The sequence below is a fragment of the Bos taurus genome, chromosome 13, assembly GCF_002263795.3.
Source record: "Bos taurus isolate L1 Dominette 01449 registration number 42190680 breed Hereford chromosome 13, ARS-UCD2.0, whole genome shotgun sequence".
NCBI lineage: Eukaryota > Metazoa > Chordata > Mammalia > Artiodactyla > Bovidae > Bos > Bos taurus.
The window spans coordinates 52,554,550-52,582,392 of record NC_037340.1 but is presented as its reverse complement, the minus strand read 5'-3'; the positions used below and the strand labels follow the sequence as shown (position 1 = coordinate 52,582,392).

Sequence of the window (27,843 nt, the reverse complement as noted above, 5' to 3'; positions counted from 1 at the left end):
ATGGTGATTGCAGCCATGGAATTAAAAGATGCTTGCTCCTTGGAAGGAAAGTTATGACCAAACTAGACAGCATATTAAAAAGCAGAGACATTACTTTGCCAACAAAGGTCCGTCTAGTCAAGGCTATGGTTTTTCCAGTAGTCATGTATGGATGTGAGAGTTGGACTATAAAGAAGGCTGAGCACCGAAGAATTGATGCTTTTGAACTGTGGTGTTGGAGAAGACTCTTGAGAGTCCCTTGGACTCCAAGGAGATCCAACCAGTCCATTCTAAAGGAGATCAGTCCTGAGTGTTCATTGGAGGGCCTGATGTTGAAGCTGAAACTCCAATACTTTGGCCATCTGATGTGGAGAGCTGACTCATTTGAAAAGACCTTGATGCTGGGAAAGATTGAGGGCAGGAGGAGAGGGGATGACAGAGGATGAGATGGCTGGATGGCACCACCAACACAATGGACATGGGTTTGAGTGGACTCTGGGAGTTGGTGATGGACAGGGAGGCCTAGTGTATTGTGGTTCATGGGGTCACAAAAAGTCAGACACGACCGAGCGACTGAACTGAACTGAACATTCTCCTGTCAACAGTTATTCAGCAGCAAGTTGTAATTTTGGAGTTCTCTCAGGAAAAGATTTGGACTATAAAGAAGGCTGAGCACCGAAGAATCAATGCTTTTGAACTGTGGGGTTGGAGAAGATTCTTGAGAGTCCCTTGGACTGCAAGGAGATCAAACCAGGCAATCTCAAAGGAAATCACTCCTGAATATTCATTGTAAGAACTGATGATGAAGCTGAACCTCCAATACTTTGGCCACCTGATGTGAAGAACTGACTCACTGGAAAAGACCCTGATGCTGGAAAAGATTGAGGGCAGGAGGAGAAGGGGACGACAGAGGATGAGATGGCTGGATGGCGTCACAGAATCGATGGACATGGGTTTGAGCAAGCTTCAGGAGTTGGTGATGGACAGGGAAGCCTGGCGTGCTGCAGTCCATGGGGTTGCAAAGAGTTGGACACGACTGAGCAACTGAACTGAACTGAGAGTCATTTTAAATAAACAAACATCAGTGATATTTTCTACATTCTCAGTATCAAGTTTGAAATTAAATTTAAAATGTTCATACTCAAAATAGTAATAAATCTATGAAATAACTAGCAATAAATTTAACAAAGTAGATTTCGATGAGGAATATTATAAAGCAAGGCAGGACAAAAATATCACCAAATAAACAGGAGGCACATTCGTGGAAGATAAGATTTAATATCATTTAAAAAAGATCAATCCTTTCTAAATCAGTATGTAAATTTAATATAATTCTGATTTTTTAATAAATAGCAATGTGAATCAAGGCATATATATATGTATATATCTATATAGATAATAGAATTATGTACACCCAGACAGCAAATTAAAAAGCAGAGATATCATTTTGCCAACAAAATGATTCCACCAGGTCCATGTAGTGAAAGCTATGATTTTTCCAGTAGTCACGTACAGATGTGAGAGTTAGACCATAAAGAAAGCTGAGTGCTGAAGAATTGATGCTTTTGAATTGTGGTGCTGGAGAAGACTCTTGAGAGTCCCTTGGACTGCCACGAGACCAAACCATTCAATCCTAAAGGAAATCAGCGCTGAATACTCATCAGAAGGACTGTTGCTGAAGCTGAAACTCCAATACTTTGGCCCCCTGATGCAAAGAGCTGACTCATTGGAAAAGACCTTGATGCTGGGAAAGATTGAGGGCAGGAGGAGAAGGGGGTGACAGAGGATGAGATGGTTGGATGGCATCACTGACTCAGTGGACATGAGTTTGAGCAAACTCCAGGAGATAGTGAAGGACAGTTTCCTGGCATGCTCCAGTCCATAGGGTCTCAAAGAGTGGGACACGACTTAGTGACTGAACAACAACAACAAAGAACTTGAAATACTCTAATTAATCCAACAATACAGGATTTTTAAAATAGGTTTGGGGTACATACATGTGATTAGGTATTTTGAAGTCATTTTATTTTGAAAAATACCATATGCCATAAGGAACTGGTCATAAAATAATAGTAAGCTAAATAGCCAAGCTAAAACATACATAAAACTCAGAAACTTTGAAAGAAAATATATGAATATCTATCAATCATCTTTAAGATGTGAAAGTGATAGGTAATTTTTTAAACACTCTTCTTTACTTTTTCACATTTTCTACAATGAGTATATACTGTTTTAAATCAGGAAAGTAATTAATGTTATTTTTTTTAATGAGTGTTCCTGCTCTGAGAAGGAATTTAACCCACTGTGTGCACATTTCTGTGTGTTTGTATCTCCTCCACATGTAATTGTGTCATTCTGTCCCAACACAAGGTGCTAATGGGCATGCCCTATGGAAGTATTCCCAGAAAGACGGTGCCTCGGGCTGAGGAAGAAAAAGCCATGGATTTTTCTGTTCTTTGGGATTTTGAGGTACCATTGCCAATGTGCACAATGTTGTGAGTGTGTATAAGTGTTGAAATGTTTAATTATTGGAAAGCCAGTGCTTCAACCAGCGGGATCCCGGCACTGTGCAGAATAAGCTAGCCAACCATGGCCACCTAGGTCCCCTTCATGGGTCTTTCCATCACACATCCTGATGCGCACAAGTTCCCCACAAGGTCACTGCTCCCCCCATTCTGCCAGATCTATGTAAGGCAATCTTGCAAGATGGTTTTATCTCATTATAACCCAGTAAGACCCCAGGGCTATTGCCAGTCCAACCTTTCCCCAAGCTTCACTTGACATCTTCAACTAAGTATCAAATTTGCTTCTCAAATCCAACAGCTATCCAACCAAACTCACATCATCTTTTCTCATCTCTTTTATGGGAACCACCAGTCATCCAGTCATTCAAGTCTGAAACCTGAAAGTCATCCCACATTTTTCTGTCATCACTACCACCCCTCACATCCAACGAGTCACTAAATCTGAGCCTGTCTACTAAATATTTCTTAGTCTCCTTTTCTCTTTCCCTTGGACCTCTGCTCTGAATAACACTGTACCAAGATCACTGTCAGAATCTTCTGCCTGTGCTCCCAGCCTTTTCTTGGCTCCTCACATCTCCATTCCCTATGCTGCCAGGGACCTTTCTAAAATACAAGCGTGACCCTGTGACTCCCCATGGTCAATATTCATTCATTCCCATTTCCAGCTGGAATAAAACTGAGTGTTCTGAATTGGGTTTACAAAAGAATTGTTCATGACCCAGTTGCCCTCTATCTTGCCAGTCCCAGTCTGTCTAAGACCTCATATTTTGTGTCACAATATTATCAACCTGGGGGGAAGTCCAGTGCCCCGTGCCTTTGCTCAGGGTCCTGTGCCCATCCCTCCCTCAGAAAAGTGTGAAAGTGAGTTGGAGTATTTTTTTTCAAGTTATTTGGAAAGGAGTGTTTCAAATAATTACTATACCACTAAGAATTGCATACTATTGCTACTATATGTGGGTTTCCCTGGTGGCTCAGCAGTAAAGAATCCACCTGCAATGCAGGAGACCCGGGTTTGATCCCTGGGTCAGGAAGATCCTCTGGAGAAGGAAATAGCAACCCACTCCAGTATTCTTGCCTGGGAAATCCCATGAACAGAGGAGCCTGGCGGGCTACACTCCATGGGGTCACAAGAGTCAGACACAACTTTAGCAACTGAGCGCACACACACACCACCACCACTACTATATGCTGCTACTGAGAATTTCCTTTATTCTTTTTTTTTAAATATTTATTTATTCATTTATTTATTTTTAGCTACTCTGGGTCTTCCTTGTTGTGTGCAGGCTTTCTCTAGTTGCAGCAAATGGGACTACTCTCTAGTCCTGGTGCACAAGCTTCTTATTTGCGGTGGCTTCCCTTGTTAGCTCAGTTGGTAAAGAATCCGCCTGCAATGCAGGAGACCTCGGTTTGATTCCTGTGTCATAAAGATCTGCTGGAGAAGGGATAGGCTACCCACTCCAGTATTCTTGGGCTTTCCTGGTGGCTCAGCTGGTAAAGAATCCACCTGCAATGAGGGAGACTTGGGTTCGATCCCTGGGTTGGGAAGATCCCCTGGAGAAGAGAAAGTGTTCTGGCCTGGAGAATTCCAGGGACTGTATTAGTCCATGGAGTTGCAAAGAGTTGGACACGACTGAGCAGCTTTCACTCTCTTGTTGCAGAGCACAAGCTCCAGGCACATAGGCTCAGACTTAGTTGCCCCATGGCACGTGGAATCTTCCCAGACCAGAGATCTAATCCACATCCCCTGCATTGGCAGGAGGATTCTTAACAACTAGACCATCAGGAAACCCTTCTTTATTCTTTATTTCACCCAAGAACCCTTGTTGAAATGTCCTACCCACCCCAGACCAACAATTTTTTCAGCAATAATCCTACGTTGTATTGTTGTTGTTGCCAAGGATAAATTTTTATATTTCAAGTAAAAATAGAAATTTTGGAAAACTTACATCCACCACCATGACAATGGCAGTTTCTCAGTAGTTAAATACTTTTCTGATGAGATCAATGGAGATGTGATTTTGGGGAGTCCAGTGGTTAAGACTCTGCTTCCACTTCAGGGGCACAGATTCAATCCCTGGTCAGGAAACTAAAGATCCCACATGCCATGAGGCACAGCCAAAGCTAAAACAAAAGAGAAATTTTCTTATACATTGCTTGTATAAGAAATGTGTTGACATTTGGTGTATGTTCATAACTCAGTGAACTTTCCAGATGCCCAATACAAAATGATGTGTGAGTGAAAGATCCCACATCTTGATAGCAAAAGATAGAGCAATTGATTTTTTAAAACTTTATATTTTGAGATAACTTTAAACTTATACAACAGTTGCATAAATATTACAGAGAGTTCCCATATACCGCTCACCCATTCACTATGATATCCATAGAACAATCATCAAAACTAAGAAATTAATCTTCATCCAGTATTATTAACTGAAATACTGTATTTATTTGGATTTCACCCATTTTTCCACTAATGTTCTTTTTCTGTCCCAGGACCCAATTCAAAATCTCATATTGATTTGTCAAGTCTCTTTACTCTCCTCCAACCTGTGACTGTTCTCTATCTTTCAGTGACCTTGACACATTTGAATAGCTGATCAGTTGTTTTTGGAAAATGCCCCTGAATTTGGGTTTGTCTGATGTTTTCTCATGATTGTATTAAGGTTATGCATCATTGGGAAGGATACCACAGAGGTAATGTGACTTTCTCAGGGTGTCAAATCAGAGTTACATTATGTTGAGCTCTTGGTTAAAGTGGTATCTGCCAGAGTTCTCTACTGTAAAGTGAGTATTTTTCCCTTTTCAATTACTTAGTACTTGGGGGAGAGCAATGGATCTTAAGGTATAAAAAGTTCATTATATGATTCATATTCCACATGATAGCTAACTTTTAAGAACTAGTTATGGGGTTGAGGTAAAATATCAAAGAAGAAATAGTCACAAGTATATGAAAAATACTATTAAAATTTGGCTCCTCTCTCCAACTACACATCTGTGTGAAGCCAGAATAATCCCATGTTTTATGTTCAGCAAAGATACAAAAGAAGTGCTAAAATTCTAAGTTAATATTATACCTAAATACACCTAAAAATTACACTTAAAGTCAATTATGTGCCTGTGCTTTTGTGCTTAGTCTCTCAGTCATGCCTGACTCTTTGCGACCCCATGGACTGTAGCCCACCAGGCTCCTTTGTCCATGGGGATTCTCCAGGCAAGAATACTGGAGTGGGTTGCCATGCCCTCCTCCAGGAAAGTAAATTATACCCAGAACCAAACTGAAATTAAAACTCAGGTTAGATTGTGAGCTTTATCACACAGTTTTCTTTAGAAGTTTTGAGACACTGAGAAAGTTCATGGATTTCCATCTAGTTCGAGAGCATTAAATTAAGACCCTGGGCACAGGAGGCAGAGCGGAGGGGAGCTTGGAGTGGTGTGTGCAGGCACACACAGACACACACACACAAATATCCCTCATCCCTAATTCATCCCAAATGTTAACCATAATCTCCTCCCCCTTCTGTATCTCCGTGTCCTCTGTACTCAGTGTAATGGAGAAATAGAAGGGGAAAGGAAAGAGGGGAGAGTGGAGACCTGCACAGACTCTGGAGCAAACCAGGGGAGTGAAGGGAAGAACAAGAATGTCCAGAGCCCTTCCTTCCTCCCCTCCAGCTCCCATCATACCTCTGAAAAAGAAACCCCAGGTCGGACAGGAGGGTCTGATGACTGTCACTCTAAGCTCACTAACCCAGAGCATTTGCTTTGCTGACGCCCAGGGCTACATGAAGTATTCTGCTCTCTTCTATGGCTACTACAACAACCAGAGGACCATCGGGTGGCTGAGGTACAGGTTGCCCATGGCTTACTTCATGGTGGGGGTCAGCGTGTTCGGCTACAGTCTGATGATCGTCATTAGATCGTAAGTATGATTATCTCATTTACAGGTATTTAATCTTCCCACAAACAGCCCACTCCTATGGTCACACTGTGCCTACTTACCGTCTTCTCAAGGATTTAGAGAGAAAACAAGGAAACAAATAAAGCAAATGCAGATTGTCATACGAGGCATGAAAGATATATACAGGTTAATGTGGGAAGTTCTGGAAAATGGGATAGACACTCCTTTAGAAGAAGCTGGCACAGCACTTTAGACAAAGCAAGAGCATGTGCAAAGGCCCTGAGGCAGTGAATATCCTACTGGGCCCCCAAAACAGTAAAAAAGCCAGTGTAGGGCTTCCCTAGTGCCTAAATGGTAAAAAATCTGCCTGCCAGTGCAGGAAGCACAGATTCAATCTCTGATCCAGGAAGATCCTACCAGACATGGAGCAGCTAAGCCATGTGCCACAACTATTGAACCTGCACTCTAGGTCCTGGAAGCCACAACTACTGAAGCCCACATGCCCAGACCCCATGCTCTGCAGCAAGAGAAACCACTGCAATCGCAGCAAAGAGTAGTCCCTGCTATCTACAACCAGAGAAGGCCCACAGAGTGAGGAAGACTCAGCACAGCCATAAATAAATACATAGAAATGATTAAAATCTTAAACAAAACAAAACAGTATGGCTTGAAGAGGAACATGGTACCTGGTAAGAAAATGCTGGAGAAGTTTTCGAGGCCTGTTTCGGTTTTCCTCAGAGCCTGGCTTCCTCAGAAAAACCCTCTGCTGTAAGCTCACATGAGAGCTGAGGAGGCACTTACGAAGAGGCTAAATGAGGCCAATGAGGCTTCACACAGCGTATGTGGCAGTGGCTAACCTTGGTGTCCTCTCTGACCCCAACTCTGCTTTTCTCTGTGGTCAGAAATGGTGCTTTAATACATTTGTGCCTCTTAATTCATATTCTCTGAAGAAAAAAACTTGGCTTACCCCTCCGGATTGCCTTCTTCCAAGTCAGGGGATCCCAGTCAGCACAGGCTGTGCAGGATGGGGGCACAGTCTGTGCACAGACCTGACCACCAGGCCCCCCCTTCAGCAGGGCCACCGGAGGTCACGTATCCTAGAAGAGCAGAGCAGCTGTGTATGCAGCAGAAGCGGAGAGCCCTTGAAGCCCAGCCAGGACCCCCGCAAGGCGATGGACGGGCCCAGCTGGGTTTTCTATCTCATCCACTCAGAGGAAAATGCTGCTGTTCGTGAGAGCCTATCTGCCATGAGACAGTGACCACTACATGACATGTGGCTACCCAGCTCTATCAAGCAAAAGGAAAAAAACAAGGGGGCAGGCGAGACAGGGTTGGTTTTATTCTTAGCCCTGACATTGTTACATTTTTCCCAGAGAAGTGTAAGGATATGGAATGTTTCCCTGTTGAACCAAAAAGCTAACGAAAGCAACCAGGCCCCTGAAACAGCAAATCCCAAAAGCCAATATGTCAGACAGAGTCAGAGAGAAGCGAACCCCCCATTACATATGATGGAACCCCTGCCTGGAATTCCGTGGTTCTCCCAGGGTGGATCTCCAGGAAGCACAAAAAGAGAATGAGGACAGGGAGGTTGAAATAGGGGGCTATTAAAGCAGCCCCAAGGTACTTTCCTCCAAGCTTGCTTAAAAAAAGGATGTGTGCATGATCCGGCCGTAATACCAACTGCCTCAGGGCGTATTGAATTTTGTATCAGAAAAATATAATTTTTATCCAAGAAAATAGATGAATTAGAAGGGGATGTTCTTGAATTTATGGTTGCTAGGGGGAAGGATGAGGGGAAGGGATAGTTAGGGAGATAGACATCTACACACTGCTATATTTAAAATGAATAACCAACAAGGAACAACTGAGAACTCTGCTCACGGTTATATGGCAGCCTGGATGGGAGGAGAGTTCAAGGGAGAAGGGATACATGTATATGTTTATATATGGCTGAGTCCCTTTGCTGTTCACCTGAAACTATCACAATATTTTTAATTGGCTATACCCCAGTGAAAGCGAAAGTGAAATTTGCCCAGTTGTGTCCAACTCTTTGTGATTCCATGTCACAAAGGCTCTATACAGTCCATGGAATTCTCCAGGCCAGACTACTGGAGTGGGTACCCTTTCCTTTCTCCAGGGGATCTTCCTAACCCAATAAAATACCCCAACAGAAAAGTTTAAAAATTAAAAAAAATACATGTGCAAAGAAGTAATGGAAATAAATTTTAAAAAAGGAAGGGATGTTCTCTGTGAGAAGAGTTCTAAAACATTGGCAAATGAGTCAAGTCACAAGAATTTAGACGTCAGGGTAGAAAACATGGTTACGTGTCCTGAACCCATGCTGGATTCTTGTTGTCCAACTGACTCCATGTATGCTCACAGGGCACTCTGACTTTGAGAGGAAGGTGCTCTGGCTGTCAGTAGCCTGACTCAAATCCATCTTAGCTCTTTTCCTTCACTGGATATCTGCCACCTGTGCCCAAGACTGGGCTGACACAGCAGACACGGAGCAGACCTAACGACAGCGGTCTATGCCCTGCAGGATGGCCAGCAACAACCAGGGCAGCACGAGCGAGGGGGAGAGTGATAACTTCACATTCAGCTTCAAGATGTTCACCAGCTGGGACTACCTGATTGGGAATTCAGAGACCGCTGACAACAAATATGCCTCCATCACCACCAGCTTCAAGGTAGTCACCTCAGGGCCGTTCCCACTTCCTGGGGAACTCTGAGTCCCTCTGGTCACTGGGAGAATTTTCCCAGCCGGGGCATGGGAAACAAGATCCCCAATTAGTTTGTGGTAAGAACTTTCCCTGAAGTGGGAGCCTAGCTCTCAAACCTTCAGGAAAGAATGCTCATGGGTGGTACTCACCATCTGTTTCTTAATACGGTTGAGAATCATGGATGCTGGGCCCTGCCTCTTTCCTCTCAGAACTGCTTTCTGCTGGAGGAAGTGAAAGGAATCATGTGGGGCAGCTGTTCTCAACTTTAACACGTATTTGCTTGATCTGAGGCACTTTAAAAAATCTTCTGGGCCCCACCCCCAGAGATTCTCATATAATGGGTCTAGGGTGGGGTCCTGGCATTGGTTTTTTTAAAAAACTTCCCCAGGCAACTAGAACACCCATAGAGAGTTGAGAACCCTGGTTTGGGGGTGTGGGAATAAAGGAATCAGTTAAATGTATAATTCCACACTTAATTATCTTATTAATTTGCTCACAAGAGAGACGTGAGGTGGCCTACAGAGTAAAGAACAAAAACAAGCCTGAGGGTAAGCAGTTGGAATGAAGGGGGAAGCACTGCACATCTCAGTTTTTCCCTCCATGACCGTGTATACCACTCAGGGTTCTTTACTTTTAATTGAAGTATATTTGATTTACAACGTTGTGTTAGTTTCTGTTGTACAGCAAAATGATTCAATTATACGTATATATTCATTTTCATATTCTTTTCCATTATAGGTTATTACAAGATATTGAATATGATTCCCTATGCTATACAGTAGGACCTTGCTGTTTATCTATTTTATATATAACAGTAGTTTGCATCTACCAGTCCCAAACTCCTAATTTATCCCCCTGCTATCTCCTTTAGTAAACATAAGTTTGTTTTCTAAGTCTGTGCGTCTGTTTCAGTTTTGAGAAAAAAATAGTTTATTTTTATCATTTTTTAGACTCCACATATAAACAGTATCATGACATTTGTCTGTCTCTGATTTACTTCACTTTCTATGATAATCTCTGGATTCATCCATGTTGCTGCAAAAGGCACTATTTCATTCTTTTTTATGGCTTTTTAAACTTTCATCCTTTTTAATATATAATTTTTCATATGTACCACATCTTCTTTTTTCATTCATCTGTGAATGGATTCTTAGGTTGCTTTCTTGTCTTCGCTGCTGTAAATAGTGCTGCTTGGAACATCGGGATGCTTATATCTTTTTGAATTAGAGTTTTCATGTTTTCCAAATATATGCCCAAGATTGGGATTGCTGGATCATGTGGTAGTTCTACTTTAGTTTTACTGTTCTCCATAGTGACAGCTCCCAGGTAGCCAATGCAGGAGACATAAGAGATGTGGGTTTGATCCCAGGGTCAGGAAGAGCCCCTGGAGGAGGACATGGCAACCCACTCCAGTATTCTTGCCTGGAGAATCCCTTGCACAGAGGAGCCTAGAGGGCTACAGTCCATAGAGTCACAAAGAGTCGGGCACGACTGAAGTAACTTAGCATGCATGCATATAGTGGCTGCAACCACTTACATTCCCACCAACAGTGTAGGAGGGTTCCCTTTTCTCCACATCCTCTCCAAAATTTGTTATTTTCTCCCATTCTGTAGGTTGTCTTTTTTTTTTTTTTTTATGGTTTCCTTTGCTGTGCAAAAGCTTATAAGTTTGATTAGGCCCCATTTATTTATTTTTGTTTTGTTATTTTTATTGCCTTAAGAGAAGGAAGGAAATTTTTCAATCAGCTAACAGTTATTGTGTTCAGGTTCAGCTTCAACTAACTCATCAGGCAGTTAAAATACATTAATGTACACAGTTCTCACAACATGTGCCCTGTTATATATTATTTTGGCTTTTAACATATTCAAAGGAGAAGCCTTCTCCTTCCTAGATGTTCAAAGTGCTTCATAGGCATTGACCTGCTTTGCCTCTCTCTAGTAGTACTGGAGGAAGGGTCAAAACCCCTGTTGATCCCTACCCTGCCCTTAGATGCTCCATCACAGGCTCCCTGTTGCTGTGGATGGGAGAACTGAGCCAGCTCCCTGCTCCAACAACTGTCAAACCTAGAGGACTCTGGGGCTCATGACTCAAGCCCTGTCCCTGGTGGGTTTACCTGCCTTCTGCAAGCAACAACTGGTATCAGTGGGCAGCAGTCCATTCTCCTCCCAGAAGGGCCAAGAGAGAGGAGAGGGAAGAAGACAAGACCATCAAGCACTGCTGTGGTGTAGATCTGACCCCTGTAAGGTCCTGGAGTAACAAAGTCTGACTGATCAGACAGGGGAAGCATTGGACTATCAAGAACTCTGAATGGTTTCAAAGAAGACATACAGATGGCCAGCAGGCACATGAAAAGATGTTCAACATTGCTAATTAATAGAGAAATGCAAATCAAAACTACAATGAGGTGTCACCTCACACCAGTTAGAGTGGTCATCATGAAAAAAATCTACAAATAACAAATGCTGGAGAGGGTATGGAGAAAAGGGAACCCTCCTTCACTGTTGGTAGGGATGTTAGTTGGGATAGCCACTATTGAAAACAGTATAGATGTTCCTCAGAAAACTAAAAGTAGAATTATGATATGATCCAGCATCCCACTCCTGGCCATATAGCCAGACAAAACTATAATTCAAAACGATACATGCACTACTGTGTTCATAGAAGCACTATTCACATTAGCCAATATATGGAAACATCTAAATGTCCAACTATAGGTGAATGGATAAAGAAGATGTAATATATACACATACTACTTGGTCATAAAAAAGAATGAAATAATGCCATTTGCAGCAACATGGATGCAACTAGAGCTTATCATACTAAGTCAAGTCAGAAAGAGAAAAATACCGTATGAGATCTCTTATATGTGGAGTCTAAAATATGACACAGATGAACCTACCTATGAAACAGAAACCGACTCACAGACGTGGAGAACAGACTCGTGGTTCCAAGGGGGAGGGGGCTGGGGGAGGGGTAGAGTAGGGGTTCAGGTTTAGCAGATGTAAGCCTTTATATATGGAATAGATAAACAACAAGGTCCTACTGTATAGCCTAGAGAACTATATTCAATTTCCTGTGATAAACAATATTGGAAAGAATGTTTTTCTAAAAAGGAATGTATACATATTTAACTGAATCACTTTGGTGTGCAGTTGTAATTAATACAACATTGTAGATTATATTCAACTTTGAAAAAGTAAAGAAAGATCTCCTTCCAGGACTTTTGTGTCCAGGGGACCTCGTTTTCCACCCTTATTCTGCCACATACTAATTGTGCCACATTCTAATTTCACATACTATAAAAAACGTACTAATGCAGGGTATAAGTTTAATAATAAAAAACCTATTGTATTTGTATACACTAGCAGCAAACAAATAGAAAGCAATTTCATTCCATTTATAATAAAATGACACAAAGTACAATAAAATGACATAAAGTATAAAAAATTTCAAGGAGTGGATATCACACACCAAAAAAAGTGTGCAAAGCTGCCTACACCAAAAAAGTATAAAACATTGCTGAAAGGAATTAATAAACTCTAAATAAATGGAGAAATATACCATGCCCATGGATTAGAACAGGGATCAACAAACTATAGCCCTGGGTCCAAATCCAGCCTGCTGTCTATTTTTATAAATAACATTTTATTGAAATAAAGTCATGCCCATTTATTATATATTGTCTATAGTTGCTTTCATGCTACAGCAACACAGTTAAGTAGTTATGAAAGACACCATGTGGCCTGCAAAACCAAAACTATTCACTTTCTGATTTTTTAATAGAAAAAAGTTTGGCCAGAACTTTTTTATAGAAAAAGCCAGCCCCTGGCTTAGAAGACTCAATATTTTAAGATTCAATTTTAATCTATTTGATCTGTAGATTTAAAACAATCCCAATGGCTTAGAAAAATCTCTCTGGGCATTAGTATCTATAATTTGGGTAATAACAGTAACTACAGTTGGTTTGTTGTTGGGACTAAGAAGAATAATGCATGGAAAGCATTTAGCACTGCAGCTGACATACAGTAAGTTTCCAATAAATCTAAGCTTTTGTCATTACATGTACCGAAATAGCAGTAACAACAAAAAATGTAATTTTTTAAGATTCCTTTTTTTCCTTCCAGTTCTATTGGAATACAATTGAAAGACAGCACTGTATAAGTTTAAGTTGTACAGCATAATGCTTTGACTTACATCATGAAATGATTAACACAATAAGTTTAGTGAACATCCATCATCTCATATAGATACAAAAAAAAGAAAAAATTTTCCTTGTAATGAGAATTTAGGATTTACTCTCTTAACAACTTTCATATATAATACACAGTAGTGTTAATTAGGTTCATCATGTTGTACTTTGGGACTTCTTTATCTTATAATTAGAAGTTTGTATCTTTCGACTACCTTCATCCAGTTCTCCCTCTGCCTCCAACCCCTACCTCTGGTAACCACAAATCTGATCTCTTTTTCTATAAGTTTGTTTGTTTGTTTAAATATAACTGACCTACAATTCAGTGTTACTTCTTCTTGTACAGCATGGTGATTCAATATTTCTATACAATTCAAAATGGTCACCGTGGTAAGTCTAGTCATAATATGTCACCAAAGATATTTGTACATTTTGTACATTTGTACATTTCATACTCATGACTCACTTATTTTGCAAGTGGAGGTTTGTGCCTCTTAATCTCCCTCACCTATTCAAAGTATATTTTCTTAAAGAACTAACTCCCACGAGACAGCAGTGCTCTCTACCACCCCAATTATTTAATTTCTGAAAATATAAAAAGTAGTCATCTCAGGAACCGAACGACAATTCCTTGTTATAATTCACATTTCATTTTCACCATCCAGGAGTCAATAGTGGATGAACAAGAGAGTAACAAAGAAGAAAATGTCCATCTGACAAGATTTCTCCGTGTCCTGGCCAACTTTCTCATCATCTGCTGCTTGTGTGGAAGTGGGTACCTCATTTACTTTGTGGTGAAGCGATCCCAGGAATTTTCCAAAATGCAGAATGTCAGCTGGTATGAAAGAAATGAGGTAAGATGCTATACCTGCTGAAGTGAATATCCTGAAATTACCCTGTTCCTATGCCATTCATCTGGACCATGGGACTTATTTTAAAAAGTGAAATTACATTGCTTTCAAGCCAAGTAACATGAACATCTTGAACAGTCACCTGTTATTAGGCTTTCATAGCTGGATAAAGCTGGATTCAATTAACATGTCAATCAGCTAAGTAGCCAGTTGTCATAACATGAATTTTTTAAAAAGATGGTCCTTTCCTCAGGTCTCTACAGAACCGTAGATCATAAGTCAGTTGTCTAGTACTGCATGGGTGTGATTCTGGGCTGCCTTTCTGTTCCACTGGTCTATTTGTTTATTCCTGCACTAATAACATATTGATAAACTGTGCCTCTGTAGTATGTCTTGATACCTGATAGAGTGAGTTCTCTCATCAAGATTGACAATAAAACATATTAAGGTTTTATTGTGATTACATTGAACCTATAAATCTCAGGAATTTGACATCTGTGGTAGTTGGAAAAAATGGCTACAAGTTCTTCCCATCCTTATATGCACATTTTTTTTTGAAATGTGATTTTATAGCCCCTCCCATAAAGACGTGAAATCTGTTTCCCAACACCTTGCCTTAGTCAGTGAAACAATAACAACCATGATACAGTTCAGTTCAGTTCAGTTGCTCAGTCATGACCGACTCTGCAGCCCCATGGACTGCAGCACGCCAGGCCTCCCTGTCCATCACCACCTCCCACAGTTTACTCAAACTCATGTCCATCAAGTTGGTGATGCCATCCAACCATCTCATCCTCTGTCATCCCCTTCTCCTCTTGCCTTCAATATTTCCCAGCATCAGGGTCTTTTCCAATGAGTCAGTTCTTCTCATTAAGTGGCCAAAGTATTGGAGTTTCAGCTTCAGCATCACTCCTTCCAATGAATATTCAGGACTGATTTCCTTTAGGATGGACTGGTTTGATCTCCTTGCAGTCCAAGGGACTCTCAAGAGTCTTCTCCAACACCACAGTTAAAAACATCCATTCTTTGGCGCTCAGCTTTCTTTATAGTCCAACTCTCACATCCATACATGACTACTGGAAAAACCATAGCCTTGACTAGACAGACTTTTGTTGGCAAAGTAATGTCTCTGCTTCTTAATATGCTGTCTAGGTTGGTCATAGCTTTCCTTCCAAGGAGTAAGCGTCTTTTGATTTCATGGCTGCAGTCACCATCTGCAGTGATTTTGGAGCCCAGAAAAATAAAGTCTGACACTGTTTCCACTGTTTCCCCATCTATTTGCCATGAAGTGATGGGACTAGATGCCATGATCTTAGTTTTCTGAATGTTGAGCTGTAGGCCAAATTTTTCACTCTCTTTCACTTTCATCAAGAGGCTCTTTAGTTCTTCTTACTTTCTGCTATAACGGTGGTGTCATTTGCATATCTGAGGTTTTTGATATTTCTCCCGACAATCCTGATTCCAGCTTGTGCTTCTTCCAGCCCAGCGTTTCTCATGATGTACTCTGCATATAAGTTAAATAAGCAGGGTGACAATATACACCTTTGACGTACTCCTTTTCCTATTTGGAACCAATCTGTTGTTCCATGTCCAGTTCTAACTGTTGCTTCCTGACCTGCATACAGGTTTCTCAAGAGGCGGGTCAGGTGATCTGGGATTCCCATCTCTTTCAGAATTTTCCACAGTTTATTGTGATCCACACAGTCAAAGGCTTTGGCATAGTCAATAAAGCAGAAATAGATGTTTTTCTGGAACTCTCTTGCTTTTTTGATGATCCAGCAAATGTGGGCAATTTGATCTCTGGTTCCTCTGCCTTTTGAAAACCAGCTTGAACATCTGGAACTTCACGGTTCATGTATTGTTGAAGCCTGGCCTGGAGAATTTTGAGCACTACTTTACTAGCATGTGAGATGAGTGCAATTGTGTGGTAGTTTGAACATTCTTTGGCATTGCTTTTCTTTGGGATTGTAATGAAAACTGACTTTTCTGGTCCTGTGGCCACTGGTGAGTTTTCCAAATTTGCTGGCACATTGAGTGCAGCACTTTCACAGCATCATCTTTCAGGATTTGGAATAGCTCAACTGGAATTCCATCACCTCCACTAGCTTTGTTCGTAGTGATGCTTCCTAAGGCCCACTTGACTTCAAATTCCAGGATGTCTGGCTCTAGGTGAGTGATCACACCGTCATGATTATCTGGGTCATGAAGATCTTTTTTGTAAAGTTCTTGTGTGTATTCTTGCCACCTCTTCTTAATATCTTCTGCTTCTGTTACGTCCATACCATTTCTGTCCTTTATCGAGCCCATCTGTGCATGAAATGTTCCCTTGGTATCTCTAATTTTCTTGAAGAGATCTCTAGTCTTTCCCATTCTATTGTTTTCCTCTATTTCTTTGCATTGATCGCTGAGGAAGGCTTTCTTATCTCTCCTTGCTATTGTTTGGAACTCTGCATTCAAATGGGTATATCTTTCCTTTTCTCCTTTGCTTTTTGCTTCTCTTCTTTTCACAGCTGTTTGTAAGGCCTCCTCAGACAGCCATTTTGCTTTTTTTTTTCTTGGGGATGGTCTTGATCCCTGTCTCCTGTACAATGTCACAAATCTCCATCCATAGTTCATCAAGAACTCTGTCTATCAGATCTAGTCCCTTAAATCTATTTCTCATTTCCACTGTATAATCATAAGGGATTTGATTTAGGTCATACCTGAATGGTCTAGTGGTTTTCCCTACTTTCTTCAATTTAAGTCTGAATTTGGCAATAAAGAGTTCATGATCTGAGCCACAGTCAGCTCCTGGTCTTGTTTTTTGCTGACTGTATAGAGCTTCTCCATCTTTGGCTGCAAAAAATACAATCAGTCTGGTTTCGGTGTTGACCATCTGGTGATGTCCATGTGTAGAGTCTTCTCTTGTGTTGTTGGAAGAGGGTGTTTGCTATGACCAGTGTGTTCTCTTGGCAAAATTCTATTAGCCTTTGCCCTGCTTTATTCTGTACTCCAAGGCCAAATTTGCCTGTTACTCCAGGTGTTTCTGGACTTCCTACTTTTGCATTCCAGTCCTCTATAATGAAAGGACATCTTTTTTGGGTGTTAGTTCTAGAAGGTCTTGTATGTCTTCATAGAACCGTTCAACTTCAGCTTCTTCAGCATTAATGGTCAGGGCATAGACTTGGATTACCATGATGGTAATGGTTTGCCTTGGAAATGAACAGCGATCATTCTGTCATTTTTTAGATTGCATCCAAGTACTGCATTTCAGACTCTTTTGTTGACTTTGATGGCTACTCCATTTCTTGTAAGGGATTCTTGCCCACAGTAGTAGATATAAGGGTCATCTCAGTTAAATTCACCCATCCAGTCCAGTTTAGTTCACTGATTCCTAAAATGTCGACATTCACTCTTGCCATCTCCTGTTTGACCACTTCCAATTTGCCTTGATTCATGGACCTAACATTCCATGTTCCTATGCAATATTGCTCTTTACAGCATCAGACCTTGCTTCCATCACCATGATACAAGCAGACTTGAAAAGTGCTTGTGTTTTGGAACTTGCTTTCTTGGGAACCTGAAATATCCATCATGTGGATGATGCCAGGCTGCCCTCCTAAATGATGAGAGACACATGGCCCAATTTTCTCATCACCCTAGGTGATAGCAGATCCACCACCAGATGTATAAATGAAAACATCAGCCATCAGCTGACTATAGATATTAATACATGAATGAACCCAGGTGAGACCAGCAGAAGAACCACCTTGCTAAGCCCAGAAAATATTACTGACCCAAAGAAGAAAGAATCTTCCTCCCATCATAAGGCAAGAAAGGATAAAAAAGGGAATGTGAAACTGGCAGGACAAATATAAAGCACAAAATCAGATAGACTTAAATATAAATGTATCAGTGATTTCAATGAATGTGAATGAATGAAAGCTATAGCTCAAAGTCAGTGATAATCAGATTGAGTTTTTTTTAAATGATATTTACACTTAATTTCTAAAACACTAAGCTATGAGAGGAATACAAAGATGCTCAAGATGAATTCTGCCTTTAATGGGATTGCCAGTCTCCTCAGGAAGCAGGTTTGGCAAGAATAAACTTTGGCACAACCAGTAATAGGCAGGAAGAATGTGATCAAATAAGATGTTTTGCATTTCAGATGTGTGACAGGTGGGAAAGCCCATGTGAGCCAGAGAGACTGGGGGATATTATGGCAAAGGCAGGAATCAAGCTGAGCATCAGACAAACGTTAGAGAAGGGCCGTGGTGGATGTGATGCCAGGATGGCTTTCTAGGTGGGAAGAACTGCGTGAGCAGGGCTGGAGGAATGAAGGTCATGAGAAGCCAACCCAAAGGTCAGTGTGAGAGGGTGGAGGGGAGTGAGCTGCAGTCCAGAAGAGCTGATCAACCTGCACTTTGATCAGCAGTTCAGGATACTCTCCACTAGGTGGGCAGAATCAGTGGCAGAGAGAATGTTCTACTGTGGCTGGCAGTTCCATTATTCGAGTCAGGATTTTCCCAAAGTTGAAGCCAAAATTTAGTTCTTACCGGTTCTGTGCTGTCGGCTTATGACTTGTCCCCTGATTCTTACAACGAAGTCCACCATCACCATTTTACACACAAAGAAACAAGAAGCTCAGAGAAATTATGTAACTTTCTCTAAATTACAAAGTCAGCAAGCAATAGAGCAGGGGCCAAAACCCAGAGAGCTGACCCCAAAGGTCACACCCCACACCACATGCCTCTACTGTTGGTTTTGTTCCATGATTTCAGCTTCTGGTCTTCCATTCTCCTGAGATGAGATGACTCTTAATGATACACAACTTTTACCAAACACAAAGCACTGTCCCATGTGTTAATTCATTTCCTTCTCAAAGATTGCTATTTTTATCAATGCTGCTGGTAACAAACATTGTGACAAGCAGTCCCAGGGCATATTGGTTCCTATGTCAGGGTCACACAGCAAGTTGTGGAGGCCCCAGGTGGGGCTTTTCTAGAGGCAGAGGAGGGGGCAGGCAACCGGGAGATGGAGATGCATGACCCTGAGGGTACAGAGGCGGTGGACAACCAAGTGACATTGATGACAAGCTAGCCCAGCTCTCCTGACTTCCAGGTAGAAATTGTGATGTCTCTGCTTGGGATGTTTTGTCCCCCTTTGTTTGAAACTATTGCCGCCCTGGAGAATTACCACCCACGCATTGGATTGAAGTGGCAGCTGGGGCGCATCTTTGCACTCTTCCTGGGAAATCTCTACACCTTTCTCTTGGCCCTGATGGATGACATCCAGCTGAAGGTAGAGACCACAAACTTCTTCCCAATTCCTAGTATCCAACATGCTGCTTTTTTAAATATAATAATTTCCTTGTGTATGATTTATATTAAGTAAATTTTAGAAAGGTCAGAAAAATAAAATGAAGAAAAAATGTCACCAGATTCCTATGACCCAACTGTTAACGTTTTGCTTCAGTTCTTTACTGTCTTTTTCATAGGCTATCTTTTTTCACATCTTCCTCTAGTCCTTTGATAACCTTAATATTTTGTCTGCAGCCTTTCCAGTACTGTTTCTTAGCTGCCATATGTTTACTAGCTGACAAGTGTCCATTGAAATGATAAGTGATGGTTGAGTTACCCTTTCATCCCTGCTCACTAGTTATGGCGCACCCACCAAGTCAGGCCCTGGGGGTACAGCAGACAGCAAGACACAGTCCTGTTCCAGGGGAGACAGACTCATTCATCACAGCACTCTGGGCCAGGTGCTTCAGTGGGGGTGAGCCCAGGGTAGCAGGACAGTGCACAGGAGGGGCTGCAGACCCCACCATGAGGGATCTTAGCGGACACTGGAAAAAATCAGAGGAAAGAGCTTATGCAAATAGAGAACTGTGAATTAGCTGAACAAGTGCATGAAGGGCAGGAAGTGAAAGATGAAACTGGACAAGGGTCAGATGGTGATGCTCCTCTTTCCCATGCCTCCCTCCTCATGAATTTTCCTGAGATTAACAAGAAGCTGCTGGAAGATTCTAAGCATAGTAGTGACTGGATCTGGCCCTTGCCTGCCCTCCATCTGCATCTCTCACTTCCCTCCTACCCTAAAAAACTGCTTCACCCTTCTGAGCTCACATTTCCTCCTCTCTTGCCTCACTCTCCCCTCTCCTCCCCGTGTTTGACTAGTTGAGTTATCCTTCTGCAGTTTGGCTCAGATGTCCCCACCTCCAGGAAAGAGCCCCATGGTCTGAAGTGGATTTCCTCAGTCCCCAGAGAAAATTTCCCACAGCTTCTACACTCTGTTCTGCAAGTGTCTGTTCATCTCTCTCACTTAATACTAGACTGAGGAAGTGTAAGTATCATTTTCTAGACTGGCAATTTTCTGAGGTAAACTCCGTTCATTTCTATGTCACTCTTGTATCTCCATTGCCTTATATGCCCAGAATAAATTAATCTCAAAATAAGAATGAATACTTGGATGGATGAGTTATTACTTATGAGTAATAATTTAAAGAAGAAAAATTCCTGGAAAAGACCCAGGGACTTCAGCCAGTTGCCCCGCCTCTTCTCTATAGATTGAAAGGCTGGGGAGGGCAGTTCTGGAAAGACCCTGTTAAGGGATAGGGCAGAGGCTAGATGGTAGGGCTGTGGCATATGCTGGCTTGAATTGTTCTTTCTGTAGAAACTGTTGAACCTTCCCTGGCTCTTTCCAACCCCACATCTCCATCTTCCCTTCTAGCTTTCTAATGAAGAGACGATAAAGAACATCACTCACTGGACTCTGTTTCACTACTACAACTCCTCAGGTTGGAATGAGAGTGTCCCCCGGCCCCCCCTGCACCCTGCAGATGTGCCCCGGGGTTCTTGCTGGGAGACGGCTGTGGGCATTGTGAGTAATTACGCTCTCCTGAAAAGATGGTCCCTATTCTCAGTTCTTTGTTATCCCTTCCTTGATGTTTCCATGTCTCCAAAATATCAAGCCAGCATGTCTTAGGAAAGTTCCACCTTTTCACATTGCCCTTTTTCTCAGCGTCTCACACATTTCTCTATGTCTTCCATCTGCCAATCTATACCACTTGAATTTATTTAGAGTTTTACTGCAGATTTCACTAAAAGCCTGAGGTTCTCCACCTGGAAATCATAAATAGATAATCCTAAAAACTGGGTACAGGATTTTGTGTGTATATGCATCTGTGCATTTTTCTGTAAAGAGAATTAAAGGTTTTCATTAGAAAGTCAAAAATTAACAACAACCATTTCTGCTTACCCACTTTCACTACTGTCCTTGTACTTTCACGGTGCAGATTTCTAGGGCTAGTGTTCTTTGTTTTCACAGGCAGAAATCTGAAGTATTCACGGGTAACATAGGGATCAGCTGCCATCTCCTCCTCAGCTGCATCTCTTTGCATGGGGTTTCTATTCACCTGTCACTGCTGAATAATCTAATGCACCCCTAGAGCATTAGACAGAGAAGGCAATGGCACCCCACTCCAGTACTTTTGCCTAGAAAATCCCATGGACGGCAGAGCCTGGTAGGCTGCAGTCCATGGGGTCACTGAAAGTCGGACACGACTGAGCGACTTCACTTTCACTTTTCACTTTCATGCATTGGAGAAGGAAATGGCAACCCACTCCAATGTTCTTGCCTGGAGAATCCCAGGGACGGGGGAGCCTGGTGGGCTTCCGTCTATGGGGTCGCACAGAGTCGGCCACGACTGAAGTGACTTAGCAGCAGCAGAGCTTTAGAAAATAATGTTTTTAACTGAGGGTAGTGAAGTCCAGTGGAAGAGGGGATTAATCATACACCCTGACAAACACTGCCTGCAGGTCCAATAACAGATATTTTCCTGCTGCAGAGTCTGTTTCCCACAGGGTCCTGGGGGATTTTCTCTCTACTTGCTTCATGGAGGGCTAAGACTCACCACTTCTCATGTCCTCTGGTTCAGAGTACCCCATTCTCATCAAGTCCTCTTCATCTTTAATGTGAAGAGCAACTCACATTTCTAAACCCATCACAGCTGTGTAACAGAGAAAGTCTTCACATGAGTAAAACCCACCCTCTTTGGAAGACAGAAGAGTTCATTACCTACATGATTCCTTTGGAATATTCTGCTGTAGAATTTCTCTTTTCCCACCTCACATCCTTGGAGGGCATCTCTCTTGACTCCTCCCTGAATGCCCATCACTGATTAAAGCTTGCTTCTTTCTGAGCTTGCTGGTGATGATAGGTTTGAAATGTTATGTCCTGCTTACCCATGTTCTTCTCCACCCCAGGCCCCAGAGCATCACCTTGCACAGATGTGGAGATCAAATACAAGTTGGTTTGCCTTTTACTTAACAGCATTAGGATTGAGGAAAAACCATAAAAACTCATCAGCTGTTCATCCAGCAAACATTTATTAATCATCTTGGAAGACACAAAAATGAATAAAGCAGGCCCTATGCCCCTGGGAACTCCAAGTCTATTGGATGTCTTGAAGGCTTAATGATGTCTGGTAGATCTTTTCAACTTTTTAAAAAATTAATAAATTATATGTACTCTGCAAAGCAGAGAAAACTTTGTTTCTTTGCATTGAGCTCTTATTCCATATGCCTCTGTAAAAAACCTAGATTATTTTCTCTACATACCCCCCCCCAAAAAAAATCAATCAGCAGGGGGTGAAGAATGTCAGCGGCTGTCCCCAAGGACAGTGGTCAGATTCAGTCTTAGTTGGTACAGATGGTACTTCAGAGCAGGTGGGGGAAGCAAGGAGTAAGCCTTCAGATCTTTCATTTATGCAATAGTGCTGATAACTACCAAATACTGGGTGTTACCAACTGCCAGAAAATTTGTATGCATAATCATTAAGCTTCCCAATAAACTTGCAAGGTTAATGTCAACATCAAAATGTTCAGAGACTATTCAAAGCAATAAATTAGTAACTTGTAACTAACTTAACTGGAAACTGTAGTAAGCATTTTTCAAAGCATGGAGTCTTATCTGCACCACCATTCTGCTACTATCAATCAGAGAGTCACAAAAAAGAATATGGAGTTGGGGGGCATGGCATGGCTGCAGTCAGTTGGGAGAAGTGGGCATGGTCAAACCCTGACCACCCCCTTTCGCTTTGTTCCTTTTTGCAGGAATTCATGAGGCTGACAGTGTCCGACATGCTGGTAACGTATATCACCATCCTGCTGGGCGACTTCCTGCGGGCTTGTTTTGTCCGATTCATGAACTACTGCTGGTGCTGGGACCTGGAGGCTGGATTTGTAGGTCACTATTTCCTGAACATTCTGCAGAAAGGCATTCCAACCATCCTCTCTGATATAGTTAGATGCATTATATTATTCTGACATTTAGATGTTTAATGTCAATCTCCACTCTGTGAAGTAGTAAAGTATTTCATTTTTTTCTAGGCAAGTCACAAAATTCAATAGATAAAGAAGTTTTAAAAAATATTTTCAAATTTTAAATCCCCAAGATTTAACCTTCCTGTATTTGGATTTGGCATGTTTCCTCCTTTGATCCACACTCATGTGACCTTCCTTTTCTCTCTCCTAACTTTGTTTTCCTCTTCTCTCATTCCTGTCACTTTTTATCTCCATAGCTGGAAGACAAATCAGGAAGCAGGTTTAAGCTGGCCTCACAAAGACCCCAGCTCCCCACTGCAGCTCCCCTGTGCTCACACACTTTGTATCCTTTCAAACAATTGACTAATCTCCAAAACTCTGAAAATCAGAGTCAGGTTGAAAATGTGAATCTGTCTGAGCTCACTCCTTTCCAAGAGGAAGATGAGAAGGAGAAAAGAGAATTGGAGGAGTGATTGATTTATTTTGTTTGCTTTTAAAGCTTTCTTTACATTTGACTCCTCGTTTAATTATTTGCATTTTGTTATTTATTTTATTTACACTTTAGATTACTTGATCATAATTTCAAGATACATTTCTGATTAAAGCATTGATAAAACATTCTCTTAGGGGGTGTCCCAAGAACACACTGTCAACCTGCAGGCCCTAAAAGGTAAAATTCTCTCTCATTTTTTAAAAATCTGACTACACCCTGTGGCTTGTGGAATCTTAGTTCTCTTACCAGGGATTGAACCTGGACCCCCAGCAGCAGAAGGAAGGAGCCCTAATCCCTGGACCACCATGGATTTTCCAAAAAAATAAATCTCATTTTTTAAATTGAAGAAGACATTGAAGAATGCTTCAAGTTTGAGAAATTTAAAACTCTTTTTAGGGGCTTCCCTGTTGGCTCAATGGTAAGGAATCTGCCTGCCAGTTCAGGACCACAGTTTCAATCCCTAGTCCGGGCAGATCCCACATGCCACGGGACAACTAAGCCCGTGGTTCAACCACAAGTATTGAACCTGTTCTCTACTGAGCCTGTGAGCTGCAACCACCAAAGCCCAGGCACATTGCAAAGCCATGTGCTCTGCAACAAGAGAAACCACTGCAATGAGAAGCCCGCGCACTGCAACTGGAAAGTAGCCCCTGCTTGGCACAACCGAAGAGCAGCAACAAGCTCTCCACGAGCAGCAATGAAGACCCAGCACAGCCAAAAATAAATAAATAATAAATAAATCTTAAGAAAAAAAAAAAGCTCTTTTTAAAAAGTTGAAAACATGTTAAAGAAATAGAACCCTGAATCTGAGGTTCCTCTCTGCTCACCAGAGCAGGCTCTTTGGGGTGGAGTGGCTTGGTCGGTTGGCTGGTGGTGGGATCTGGCTGACACCACCTAACAGACTTTCTCTCTCTCTCCTCTTTCTCTCTTTCCCTCCAGCCCTCATATGCTGAGTTTGATATTAGTGGAAACGTGCTTGGTTTGATCTTCAACCAAGGAATGATCTGGTGAGTTATCCATTTCCTCTGGGCATCAGCTCATCTGGGAAGTCAAATAGCTGGAATCCCAGGCTTAGCCTCTCAGTCAGCAGGAGAGAAGCTGGGCAAGTCATCTGGCCTCTCTGACCTCCTTTCCTTCACTTGAGCAGGACTAGATTTGAACCAGGATGGTGTCTGGCCTACTCTGTTGCTACCATGTACATAGCAAGAGGAGAGAAGAGTGAAGGAGAGAGAAGGAAAAAAGGAAGAGGGAGGAAAGAGAGAGGAGAGAAGCAAGAAAGAAAAAAGGAAAAAGTAGGATGGGAAGGAAGGAAGAGAAAGAAAGGGAGGCAGGAGGAAGTGGTGGGGAGGAAAGATAGGAAAGAGGGAGACACATGAACTAAGGAAGCTGCCTGACTTCAGCCAAAGGCTTTCAAGTGTGTTAGTTGCTCAATCATGTCCGACTCTGTGACCCCATGAACTGTAGCCCACCAGACTCCTCTGTCCATGGGATTCTCCAGGCAAGAATACTGGAGTCGGTTGCCATTTCCTTCTCTGGGGGATCTTCCAGACCCAAGGATTGAACCTGGGTCTCCTGCATTGCAGGCAGTTTCTTTACCATCTGAGCCACCAGGGAACTGGGCAAAGGCTTCCACGGGCTCATTGCAAGCCAATATCCAATTCTTTTAATTTAAGGACTTCCGATACTTTTCTGAGCAGCAGCGCAGTTTAATGGAGACCACAGAGTAACAGGAGGCCATGTAATTTGCTTCATGGCTGGAGGTGGGGCAGTGGTAAAATCCTGGCCAGAACCCAAGCCAGTAATGCTTAGAACATCCCTGTCCTGAGGAATGGATGGCTATGGCTTGGTGATAAATGTCCTGGCTAAGTGGGAGATCCCTTCCCTTGGGACCTACAGGGAAAGCAGCAAGGCCTCCTGCCCCTAGCCCATCAGCCCCATTTCCTTCTGCCGTCTTTCCCTGGCCTCTCCTGCTGTCTAGTCAACCAGGTGTGCCATCTCTGCCCTTCCAGGATGGGTTCCTTCTACGCCCCAGGACTGGTGGGCATTAATGTGCTGCGCCTGCTGACCTCCATGTACTTCCAGTGCTGGGCAGTGATGAGCAGCAACGTCCCCCACGAACGCGTGTTCAAGGCCTCCCGCTCCAACAACTTCTACATGGGCCTCCTGCTGCTGGTGCTCTTCCTCAGCCTCCTGCCCGTGGCCTACACCATCATGTCCCTTCCGCCCTCCTTCGACTGCGGGCCATTCAGGTGCACAGTCTCGGTTGGAGGGGAGCAGCTCCTTTCCTGGGGCAGTCTGCTCAGAGGTCTCAGGCCCAGAATTCCAGTTCTGATATCACATCAGCCTGCAAAAGGCCATGGAGTGGAGCTTTGGGCAAGTTATTAACACTGTCAACAGAGCTTTCTGCAGGATGGAGATGTTTTATGTCTGTGCTATCCAACATGGTAGCCCCCAGCCACATCTGGCTGTGGAGCACTTGAAATCAGGACCAAGAAGTTCAAGTTCTAATTTTATTTCATTTTAATTAATTTTAATGTAAATAACCAGCAGTGGCTAATGGCTACTATATTTGTTATGGTATGGTTATAGTTCTCCAACTCATATTGGAAAGTGCAGTTCTAACTTTTTAACATATGGGTAATCTACTGCCCTGGATTACCTTAGGATGAGTTAACAGGGAGTATTCTGAAAATGAAATGACCATCCGTTTACAAGTGCCATTCAAATGTGAAGCAGCTGCCGAGACTCTTGACTGGGTCCCCATGCTCTACAGAGCACTATGGGCCAGACTAGGTTCAGAGACAGTATATAAAGAGATAATTATGTAAAGAGGTAGATGGAGAGGTAATGTGTATCTACTGCTCTGCTTCCAAATGCAACACCCTCTGAAAACAAAGCCCTTTCTTTCCTGTGTAAAAAAAGACTGTGGTTCAAGAGTTTGGGATGCTGCCCCTCTTATCAGCCACCTCCTTACTTAGAAATACGCAGTGCACACTCCTTTATTCAAGGCTCTGCAGTAACGTGCAGGGAGATATGGTGTGCAAGCTGGTGCCTCTATCCCCACTAACCACAGACCCTTGCTTCACAGAACACCATCCAGGGCCAGGAGGAGGGTGAGGCAAGTAAGGTGCCCACCCTGCACTTTTTCAACCCCAAGGGCAGTACCTCGTTAAACTGTGCACCCCAAGGCCTCACCCACCTCACTCCAGTCCTGGCCCTGCCTGCTAACGTGGGTCCACATGCTTTGGGAAATGCTGAGCTGGAACTTAGTTTATAACAGACTGACGTTGAGAAAGCCTGTGGTTGTGCCCCACAGCAAGGGCCTGGAGTTCTGAGGAGTTCTTGGCAGGAAGGCTCACAGCAGAGTGTGATAGGGCTGAAAAGGGGTCCAGACAGAAGAAAAAGGGGGGCTGAATCCAGAGTGGAGCACCACACTGAGCCGTAGGAGGCCTACGTGCCAGGCTGAGGGACAACCTCAGCGGCAGAAGTGGCAGAAGCTTCTTTTGGCTTCTTCCTGAGCAAGGTTTGGAAGGCTGGGCTCTGGAAGTGAACTCTGGTGCCCCTTTTTCCAAACCGCCCACCTGTCCCAGGCAGGAGGTCAGTGAGTGGGCCCGCACCACGTCTGGCCCTCAGCACCTGCCCCACTCTTGCTTCATCTGCTTCCTGAGGCCCTTGACAGCCGACCCCCAGATGGCAGAGGAAGGGACCTGAAAATGGAGCCAGGAGAACATATGGCTGCCACCTCCTTCCTATCCGTCTTCTGATCAAAACCCAGCAACAGCTAGAACATTCATCACAGCTGTTCTCTCACTTCCTTCAGTGAAAGTGAAAGTTGCTCAGTCCTGTCCGACTCTTTGTGACCCCGTGGACTATGCAGTC

The 27,843-nt window shown here is 42.8% G+C and overlaps 1 protein-coding gene across 2 annotated transcripts in view; it reads left to right on the top strand.

The window, feature by feature from the left end:
* The window catches only part of TMC2 (transmembrane channel like 2), a 103,119-nt gene that overhangs the window by 58,567 nt on the left and 16,709 nt on the right, over positions 1 to 27,843 (top strand). For both annotated transcript variants that reach the window (XM_059892579.1, NM_001113766.2), the window contains 9 exons: positions 2,350 to 2,448; positions 6,281 to 6,423; positions 8,945 to 9,092; positions 13,981 to 14,169; positions 19,270 to 19,449; positions 20,878 to 21,027; positions 23,262 to 23,390; positions 24,904 to 24,971; positions 25,974 to 26,213. In XM_059892579.1, coding sequence (XP_059748562.1) covers positions 2,350 to 2,448; positions 6,281 to 6,423; positions 8,945 to 9,092; positions 13,981 to 14,169; positions 19,270 to 19,449; positions 20,878 to 21,027; positions 23,262 to 23,390; positions 24,904 to 24,971; positions 25,974 to 26,213 — 1,346 coding nt within the window. The remainder of the gene's footprint in view (positions 1 to 2,349; positions 2,449 to 6,280; positions 6,424 to 8,944; positions 9,093 to 13,980; positions 14,170 to 19,269; positions 19,450 to 20,877; positions 21,028 to 23,261; positions 23,391 to 24,903; positions 24,972 to 25,973; positions 26,214 to 27,843) is intronic.